This window comes from Carassius gibelio, chromosome B2 (genome assembly GCF_023724105.1).
Source record: "Carassius gibelio isolate Cgi1373 ecotype wild population from Czech Republic chromosome B2, carGib1.2-hapl.c, whole genome shotgun sequence".
Classification (NCBI taxonomy): domain Eukaryota; kingdom Metazoa; phylum Chordata; class Actinopteri; order Cypriniformes; family Cyprinidae; genus Carassius; species Carassius gibelio.
Genome location: NC_068397.1, coordinates 29,772,955 through 29,783,876, shown reverse-complemented (window position 1 = coordinate 29,783,876; position 10,922 = coordinate 29,772,955). Strand labels below are relative to the sequence as shown.

Genomic DNA, 10,922 nt, shown 5'->3' with positions numbered 1-10,922 from the left:
TTTATTTAGCGAGAGACAGAGAGAGAGAGAGTATATATATATATATATGTTCAGAATATAAATTGTATTAATAAAGTCATTTTTTTTCTGTCAAAAAAGGATAAAGGTTTTTACTGGTGCCATAATGGAAACAATTTTTACACTATCATGTAAAATATTTAGTAAAAAAAAGTTAAATATTAGGTAGCTTATAGAAGTAAGATTTTTTTGTATGCTTTTTAGTAAAAAGTAAAAAGAAACAAACAAACCAAAAAATATATATATTTTAAAAAGGCGACCAATGTCTGCTGTTTATTTAAGACATCTGACATATAATATCTGTAACTGATAAATATTCCAAGTGAGGAATTTTGTTCCGCTCTTCCTTTGGAATGCGTCGGAACCGGAAGCGGCGATGACGTCACGGTCGCTCTCGTATCGCCAGCGCAGGACAACAACTGACCGACTGACTGAGGAGGTTGAAAACTTTGACAAACTCTTAATAAAAGACGGTTTAAAGTTTAGTGAAGTTTCCCTCCGTGATGCGCGGGCGTGTTTGAACCGGACTAGCCGTGTGGCAGATGTGGACTGGCCGTTAGCGGTGGATGGAGTCAGGGTACGGTGTCCAGCGGAGGGCCGGCGGTGGCTCGCCCGCTGTGGGAGCGTCGCAGCGCCGCAGGAAGATGCCGCCGAGAGCCGCTGATTATAAACTCCAGGTGATCATCATCGGCTCCCGTGGAGTGGGAAAAACCAGCCTGATGGAGAGATTCACGGATGATACTTTCTGCGAGGCTTGCAAGTCCACTGTGGGTAAGACAAACTGACAGAAAGAGAGAGTTGAAGCTCAACAACAACAACGACTGTCCGTTTGCCGTTGGTTTGTTTACGTTACTAGTAGGCCTATCTATTATCTTTCTGCTTAGTTATTATAACAATACGTTATCATTGTATCAATACCACATCATTGTTTTTATCTGCTCAAGTAAGTTCAATTGTATCCAAGGTATGAATAGCAAACTATATATATATATATATATATATATATATATATATATAAGTATAGCATATACCGTTAACAGTGATAAAATGGTTAACTATGGATAATAAATTTAGCTATGTAACTAAAATATATATATAAACTGTATCAGCGATTAATCAGTGATTTACTTTGTAACCAAAGATGGTTATTAAAGATTAGATAACTAACGGTACCTACTAGTTTATTATAGGTGAAATATTATACTCAGTTTGGAAAGCATAGATAGTCAACTGAGATTCCTTTGTAGTCTATTTATTTATTTAGTAAACCATACATGGCTATTTAAGAGTAGATAAATAACTACATACTAGTTTAGTATAGATTAATAATAATTGTTAAGTTTTGGTAGACATGGATAGTTAGCTGTGATTAATTTGTAAACTTTAGATGGTTTGTAATTTAGGTTATTTAGTAAAATATTTTTTTTTAGTAAGACATAGTTGGTTATTTTATGTATGTATATGTGTGTAAATATATATATATATATATATATATATATATATATATATATATATATATATATATATATATATATATATATATATCAGTGGCGTAGCCACGGGTGTGCCACAGTGGCAGCTAGCACAGTGGCAGCTGGCACACCTAAAAATAGATGCAAAATTATTTTTTATAGTCTCAATAAAAAATGTTTACTAAACTTGAGCTATTGTTGTTTACTTATATATATATATATATATATATATATATATATATATATATATATATATATATATATATATATATATATATATGTAAATATATATATATGTAAATATATATTTTTTGTTCGCGACTGGGTTGATTCAGATCGGCACTTCGGAGCCTGTTCGCGACTCGGTTGATTCAGATCGGCACTTCGGAGCCTGTTCGCGACTCGGTTGATTCGGATCGGCACTTCGGAGCCTGTTCGCGACTCGGTTGATTCGGATCGGAACTTCGGAGCATGTTCGCGACTCGGTTGATTCAGATCGACACTTCGGAGCCTGTTCGCGACTCGGTTGATTCGGATCGGCACTTCGGAGCCTGTTCGCGACTCGGTTGATTCGGATCGGCACTTCGGAGCCTGTTCGCGACTCGGTTGATTCAGATCGGCACTTCGGAGCCTGTTCGCGACTCGGTTGATTCGGATCGGCACTTCGGAGCCTGTTCGCGACTCGGTTGATTCAGATCGGCACTTCGGAGACTCAAAGACCATTTTATATATATATATATATAAAATGGTCTTTGAGTTTTGGTCCTGACAGTGTCAATAGAAACGTTTCGGCAAGATGTTAGAAAACCGCAATCTGAAAACCACATCTGGGCCTGTGGCCACGTCAATCAAGAGATAAAAATAATCACACCGCTGTGTTTTCATCACACAGATGGATGCAAACAATTCAATAGATTTAAAAGAGTTTGATGTTAATATGAGTGTGAGTTTGCATTTGGGTCTAAACCGTTTTCATCCTGCGTTCTCGTGCTTCTGTGATGTAATTACACAAGAGATATGCCAAGCTCTGAATCAATCTGCGTCAGTCATGTGATGAATGACACGTTTAGAAAACACACATTGACAATTTAAAACCCTTTGATACAAGATCTGTGATTTTTATGCAATGCATAAATGGTGGATTGCACATGTGAAAACTGATACAGCAAGGTGACAGGCCTTCACATCAGAATACCTGCATGCTTACTAACCCAATGTCCCAGAATAACCAGACACACGTTCATACAGCTGCTGCTACAACATGCCGATCTCCAGTTTCTGCTCTGTCACACTTGTGAAAGTCACACAAGCCCAGAGAAAATGATCTGTGTTTTGATAGTTTGTTGTCATATGCATGGGAACATTCAAACACCAAAAAATGTCTTCATATATGTTTCATTAAATATGAATAATTTCAGTGATAATAGCTATGAATTTAAGAGGCACTGTAAAGCTTGAAGATGCATTATGACTGATCAAACATGTTTTTTCTTCTCATTTGTCTCTTTGTGTTGAAGGTGTGGATTTTAAAATCAAAACGGTGGAGCTGAGAGGAAAGAAGATCAGGTTACAGATCTGGTGAGTGGAGAGGAAGTGCTGTGTCTTTATCATTGACTCGGCCCACTATGTCACTTCCTGTGTCTCAGAAGCACAAGTCATAAATTCCCGTCCAGAGCTTCCATTCAAACATCTTTCATGTGTTGCTGCTGAGATTTAACCACCTTTTAACTAACGCTGTAGCACAGAGTAAACTCACTGTGAGTTTTAGTTTTACCATCTTTTGAATTATTGAAGGATTACAGTAGACTCGTCACTAAAATTGTGACATTTAATTCATGATTGCATCCTCACAGCATCCCAGAATTCAACAGTGAATGTGAATATATGCATTTTAATTGTGATATCACTAATATCGTAACACTAACTGACGTGTATGTCTGTGTACTTCCTTTTTCACCTGCTCCTGTCAATCATGCCGACTGCTGCTTGTTTATTCCATTCTGTTCATTTATAATCTTTTCTATTTGATTATTTTTTACAATTCTATTGTGGTCCGGGTTTATGGCATACTATCTATTTCTTATATTCTACTCTATTCTGATCTGTTTCTTAGGGGAAAAAAATTCTGAGATCAAAATCAAAATCAAAAAGTACTATAAAAATGTGAGAGATTTTTTTTTTCTGAATTCCGAGTTTGCATCTCGCAATTGTGCTTTTTTTCCTTCTGTTTCTGCCAAGGAATAACAACAACAAAAATATATAGAAGGTGAATAAATACATTTGGACCTTTATTTTCTTAGAATTACACATTTCTTTCTTTTTTTCTCAGAATTGCAAGAAAAGTAACCATTTATTTGGGCCTGATGTATTCTATTTTGTAGAAGTGGTTCTATTCAGATAAAGTTACATTTATTCTGTTCTGTTGCAATACTTTTGACTGTGTTTTAAAACAAATACTGCAAATGACGTGGGGAAACCCCTGATAATTAAAAATATACATTTATGAAATGTATCTACATTTTACTTCATCATTTAGGCTGTTTAGTATACGTTTAATTTGTTGAATTTACTATAAATCGATGCCGAATCGATTCTTAGATTTTCAGAATGCATCGCGATTCCTCTTGAATCGATTCTGAGTTTAGATTTTAACAGCAGATGGCGCTCTAATCTAGTTTTTCTCTGCACACTCAAATGCTCATGAAGAAGATTGCTAAAGAGTGCTTGTGTGTTCGGCCGAGTCATGTAATTTCACTTCATCTTACAATGCTTTTATGATGCAAGATTAATGTAAACACAGCCCACTGTGAACAGCTTTGTAATTCGCTTCAACCTTTTCGAATTTTATGATTATTTTCGTTTCTGTAATGATTTTGGAAACGAGCAGAGTACGAATGTTTCTAAAGCCTGCAGTGCCATCTGCTGTTCAAATCTAAGCTCAGAATCGATTCAAGAAAGAATCGCGGTGCATTCGGAAAAAATCTCATTTCTCGATTCAGCATGCATCGATTTATTTTCCTGCCCTACTATTTATACCATTCCCTAATAATGCGGAGCTTATAGGAAATACAGATGCTACTCTTTCACATTGCGATAATATACTCTATACTCTATAAACAATTGATTAGAATAGTCTATTAAATTATTAACCTAATCATGGACAGCCCTAGTTCTTTTCTCTTCAGTGTGGTGGTAGTCTGTAAACCAATGTTTCTGTTATTTCCAGTGGTCTCTGGTTCAGTCATTTTCCAACTAATGCTAACCTCCCATCACCTCTCCACCCACTTTATCATCATTATTATTTCCTTTGACCCTGAAATTCGCCAGCTTCTGCAGATGTCTGCTTTTGAACGTCTTGTCTGTAACACATGTGCGCTCGCATCCAGCTACCCAGCATCCATGGCTGTCCTTCACTGTCCGTCTTAACTGCTCATTGACATGTGACGCCTCACCGGTCCTCTTTGTGACATCATATCCTGTTTTGGAAAAATGCAGCCAGACTAGGGTGAATAAGGTACAGTAGAAATGAGGAAATTAATATCTGTCATGTGCCATGATGTTCAAAATGAACTGTTTTCTTTTGAATCAAGATTGTTTGTGAAAGACTGCTGATACATATGAATGTTTCATGAAATTATTGGCAAAGGAAATGATCTGATCAAGTCAATAATGCACCATTCTGTTTTCATTCTGCATGTTATGTTTGTCATCTTTTATTAAATTGAAAAAAAAGGACTTCCTGTTTCAGCTGATGTCACACACCCTTAACTTTTTCCATCCCTCCCTTCCAGCCGTCTGTGGTTGTAGAAACACTCTTCATTTGATTTATTCCCCACTCTGAATGTCATGCAGGTCTAATAATGTTGAATGATTGCAGGGACACAGCAGGTCAGGAGAGGTTTAACAGCATCACTTCAGCGTATTACCGCGGCGCGAAAGGCATCGTGTTGGTGTACGACATCACCAAGCAGGAAACCTTTGAAGACCTGCCTAAATGGATGAGGATGATAGACAAGGTGCTTAAAGAACACTGATTAGTGATCTGTTATGCAGCAAATATCTTTCTACTCTATATCTAATATCTATATATTCACATTAAGAGAACGTTTTTTCCTAATGTGTTGTGTTGTCTTCTGTGCAGTACGCATCAGAGGATGCTGAGCTCCTATTGGTTGGTAACAAACTGGACTGTGAGTCTGATCGCGCCATCTCACGACAACAAGCAGAGAGGGTGAGAATAGTGTTATTTTAGTATTGTTTATATACCATTATAATATTTTTTTTATTCTAATGATAAGTATAAAATATAATAAATACTTTTTTGAAATGTTTTGATTTGAGTAATTTTTATATATTTTTATTTCTGTTTAACTTTTTTTTTGTATTATTTGAGAAATTTTAGCACGTTTTTTTTTTTAAATGACTTTTCATTTTTTTTTAAAAGTAAGTTTTCGTTGTAGGTAGCAATGACAATGTTGCTAGCTAATCACTTTTTTCTATAAATAAGGTTTCTTCCTTTTTATTTTTAAAAATATTTTTATTTAATTTTTTACGACAAGCTGGGAGGGTGAGATCAGTGGTATTTTAGTATTATTTAAATAGTATTTATTAATGTTAAATTATTATTCCAGTTTTTAATTTTAATTTTCATTTAAATTTGAGTAGTTTTGTTTGGTGCTTTTGTCAGTATGGTACTTCACATATTTATTTCAGTTCATTGCTAATGCAGTGTTTCCAATATTTTCTAATTATGTGCTGTATATGTGCTATAAAGCAATCAAATATCAGACGTTTGTATTTTAATGGTTTTAATGACAAAAAACAGGGTATTTAAAGTGTATAATCTAACTTACAATCATTTTACATGGGCACTTTTTCTGGATCCAGCTCCTCAGAATTAGTCCAGCAAATGTGATGTGTAAATATAAGTGATGTTATTATGCCTTTTTATTATTTGCTATTAGAGCTTTATCATAGCCTGAATTTACTTCAGATTCCGCTGTATAAAGCTGTCTCAGGTTCAGTGGAGCACAATGCTGTGTTTCGAGTCTTTCAGTCCGTCCAAAGCCCTGGACACAGGGACATTATTCTGCCTGAGACCTCCACAAAGAAATTCCTTGAATGCTCTGAATAATGTCTCCTCCAACCTTCCCAAACCCACTGAGACTAAAGCTAACAAGACTAGTGAAAGCACACTTTACAGGAATAGTTGACCCAGGCATTGTTATTAACTCGATCCGGTAGTCCATACATCTTCTAAAGCTCTGCAATGGTTTGGTGTGTAAACATTAAGGAGAATAAAGAACCTAAGTCAGCTGATTGCATTAGAAATGTAGCAAATATTGAATGATTTGAATATTTAACCCATTCGGAAGCACTATAACACTGATATAAATTTCTTCATTTCTTGCAGTTTGCTTCTCGGATATCAGGGATGCGTTTTTGTGAGGCCAGTGCCAAGGATAACTTTAATGTGGATGAGATATTCCTTAAACTAGTTGATGACATTTTGAGTAAGGTAAGTGGAGAGGTCTTGTTACAGTTTCGACAAATTCTTTGTTCATTTTGAAACATTTGATTCAAATTAGTGAATGTGGCATTATCATGAGTGTTTCTGGCTCAAGTTATTTCCTCATGAGATAAAAGAAGTTTTCAGGATTTCAGTAGACATGCAGAGACTAAATCTGACTATTTACTAAAAGTCTGACCCAAGTATGATGGCAAATAATAACCCACTTAGACAGGAAGGACCCGTCTGATCAACATGAAAAGTGACCAGCTACAGTTTGTTTTGTATATGACATTTTTTGAGATCAAAGCAGGTGAGATTGTTTACAGAAGTGCATTAAACAGAAATCTCTTTTGAAGATTTGACAACATAAACTTTGCCAATGCAGTAATTATTTATCAGTTTTTCTTAGAAATGTCAGTTTATTATGATTCCCATTTGGGTTGCACGATTTGGGGGAAAAAAAGCTTTAAATAAAATAAAAAAATAAAAAAAATAGCTATCATGATTTAAAAATGTGATTTTAAATTAATTTTGTTAGTATATAACAGTATATGAAATAATAATAATGATATTAATAAGAATAAATAGTATTATACTAAATAATATTAAACAAAATATAATATTTTACTGTAAAATAATCACGTATTTAAGAAAAATGATACAATAATTATTTAATTTTCTGTAAAAAAAAAAAGTATATATAGTATAGTTTGTATATTTTTAAATATAAAAATCTTTGCTTTATTCATATTATCTCCCTTCTATAGTCTATTTTCTATTTTATTCACATCATATTTCTTGATAATGTATTGTATTTATTATATTCTATTTTATTATTATGTGAATTTCCTTAATTCATTATTGGTTCAGTTTCTTATGGGGTTTCATTAAATCACATTGCTACTGTAATATTGCAATATATTTCTTCATTTTCAAATGTTGAGCTTTAATTTTCACAGAAAGGGAATTTCACATAGGGAGCTTAAAGCTTCTCTTTTGTTGACAACATGTAGTTTAAAAGCAAGTTTGTGAAGATGGATGGCGCTTGTTGCGTTCCCAAATGCAACCCAAACTTGCAGCATGCATTTCAGGTTTATTTTGATCATGCATCTCTTTTGAGCAAGAATCGACCATTTTTGTGTTCAATGCACATCAGTCATTCTTTAAAGAGTCTGTAAATTTTGTTTTTCCCCAGATGCCTCTTGAAGTCCCCAGTAAGGTGCTGTCTAATAGCGTCCTGTCCCTTCAGCCCGAACCCGAAATCCCACCAGAGCTGCCTCCTCCTCGTATGCGCTGCTGTTGAGACTCGGTTCACGTCACCTTCCCTCTTATAACCCAACACATGCTGTTACAGACTCCGGCCACCAGGGGTGACCAGCCCGTACGGATGATGAGATGATGGCCTGTCATTACCACAGAAGATTAAAGACAAGACGCTCGATATAATCATCCCTCACAAACCATAGACTGTGCAGTTTAACATCCTCCGTATTTTGGTACCTCTAGATGCCAATAAAGATCATCCATGTCATCATTCCCACACATAGATGCATTTTATTTTGACACTACACTACCTCATTTCTGGGAAGCACAAGATTGCGTTTGTCCCACAAGTGCCTTCCTGATCGGAAAAGCGCTGCACACGCATCACATGCATGAAATGAGTACAAACGTATGTCATAACCCATCGATTCCTATAGTTTACATCGTCATATATTCTCGGTAGAAGCAAGAAACTTCTATTTCTATCACACTATGGATACCCTACCCTTGTTTTTCTCTACTCTTAACTTTCACGGCTGGAGAAAACGTTCTCGGTTTCAAATTAGGAAACTCCTTTCCAAATTGTTTTGGCATTAAATTCAAAGTAGAATAATTAATTTCTGTCGGCTGTGTTTATGAGGTGGTTCGTTTGGGTTGGGTTCTCTTTACGCCTTACGTTCTATCAGTGTTACTGTTTTTGAGGTGGGTTTTGTGTTATCCGTTGTGTTTTGCACTACAATCCATTCGTAGCTAGTTTACGAGCAGCCGAAATGCTGGATGTTAGTGAAGGACCTGTGTACAGAAGATTAACCTTACCATTTAGCAGCAGAGTTTTGTTGCTTCTTAGTCTTTTTTTTTTTTTTTGGTGTCATTTAACTCAAGTAGAATAAAGGAAGGTCAATAATTGGGAGTTCGTTGTTTTATTCGCTGGATCTGGATTGCAGAATTGAAATGCTCACGGGGAAAGGGCTATTTCTACGTGGAGGGCAGATTGAGAGTAAAACGGGACATTGATTTTGAGACCCTTGTTCCTAACAACACTCTTCAGTTGAAATCACAGGGCTTCTGCGTTCCTGGACGAACTGACTCCACTGGATTTACAGTGAATCGTAGGACTGTAGGAATGATATAGTTGTGTCATATAGTTAAATATAACAGGTGTTTGATGGGAACGGCTGTTCCCCAAGAGTTTATGGGAATATGATTTCGTTTTTTTCATAAAAACGTTCCTTAAATATAAAGGACTGACAGGGTTACTGTGTCTGGAACGACATCTACAAAAAACAACAACAACAAAAAAACTTTTTTTATTGGGAAAATTTCCTTTAATGACCACAAAATCATATATATATAAATGTTGCTTAAAGAAATTGGCTTTGTTTCCCATTATCTCTAAGACAATTATGAACTCCTTCCCAGTTCCAATTGGTTTAATGTGGAAAAAAACTTAATTAATGGCAGTACAACAAATATTACCAAATTAGTTTATTTCCTTTTTTTATATAAATAAAACGAATGCAAGATTTTATTTTTCGTTACAGTGATATTGGTGGAAATATGCTTAATTTTCATGAAAATAAAGCCATAATCCAACAAATAGACTCTGCTTTTATATATATATATATATATATATATATATATATATATATATATAATATATATATTAATCTTGGGGTTAAATATTTTAGAAAGGTTTAATATGAGATTCAGCATATGTCTACTAATAGAAATATGAATTTACGTGTGTAGTGGCGGTGTTTTTTATGTTGTTTGTAATATTCTTGTCTGAAACCAGTGTAGTATTAAATAACCAATCTTGTGTCTGTTATTTGAGGGACTGATGTTTGACTGTTGCTGAGGTGAAAATAGCTTTTTATTATTATTATTATTATAACTCAGTTTAACTCTTGTTTTATTTTCAGATTTGTGTGTCCTTTGACAGCTTATAACCGACCTAAACCTGTCGTTTATGTGTTAACATTGTTAGGGAAAGTGTACTAATCTCAAAAAGTTGATGTTTGCAGGCTTGTGTTTCCATGCTGTAACCTTATAAGATACTCAAACGATCCCCCCGAAGTGATTTTTACTTGCTTTTCCTGGTTGAAATACGTTTCATTTATTTTGGTTGGTAGGTGCATTTTTGAACTTGGAATCAGATTTTACTAAGCTATAAAAAAAAATTGTTTTGTTTTTATTTATTATAATTATTTCTCTATTTTATTTACAGCAAAACCCCCCAATAATATTTACACTTGTTGTGTGGGTGAAGTCATCTTCTCAAACCTTTTGAACCTTTTTATTTATATTTTATTTTAGTTTGAAGCTTAGTAAGTCTGTGATGCGTCAGTTGTCCTGAAAAGGTTAAACCCAACACACTCTGTAGAGTTTATTTGTTCTAGTTGCAAAATATGTTGCCTTTATGAATCTTAATTTTATACAGAATAGCCTTAGTCTTGATTTAGTCTCTCAAACACAGTATTTACTACATTACAAAACAGAACAGATTCTCATCACACTGCAAAACAGAGGAGTACTTTGTACGAATATTATTTGAAACAGTTTGGCATGTTTAAGCAGTTTTGTGGTATTTATAACTTGTGGCATTCTTAAACTAATGAAGTGCAAATAAAGATATATATTTATTACACAAATATGTG

General features: G+C 34.7%; 1 protein-coding gene across 1 annotated transcript; it reads left to right on the top strand.

The window, feature by feature from the left end:
* The first annotated feature begins 388 nt into the window (after positions 1 to 388).
* On the top strand, positions 389 to 8,544 carry LOC127950858 (ras-related protein Rab-12). The gene is made up of 6 exons (XM_052548208.1): positions 389 to 789; positions 3,008 to 3,068; positions 5,368 to 5,506; positions 5,632 to 5,721; positions 6,904 to 7,008; positions 8,198 to 8,544. The coding sequence occupies exons 1-6, from the start codon at positions 585 to 587 to the stop codon at positions 8,303 to 8,305; spliced, it is 708 nt and encodes a 235-aa protein (XP_052404168.1). The 5' UTR covers positions 389 to 584; the 3' UTR covers positions 8,306 to 8,544.
* Positions 8,545 to 10,922: the final 2,378 nt, after the last annotated feature.

Excerpts from the sequence above, each read along its gene's own strand:
- LOC127950858 (XM_052548208.1), top strand. The coding sequence starts at position 585 with ATGGAGTCAGGGTACGGTGTCCAGCGGAGGGCCGGCGGTGGCTCGCCC. Across the intron at positions 3,069-5,367 it reads AAGATCAGGTTACAGATCTG|GGACACAGCAGGTCAGGAGA; the intron begins GTGAGTGGAGAG and ends GAATGATTGCAG. Across the intron at positions 7,009-8,197 it reads TTGATGACATTTTGAGTAAG|ATGCCTCTTGAAGTCCCCAG; the intron begins GTAAGTGGAGAG and ends GTTTTTCCCCAG.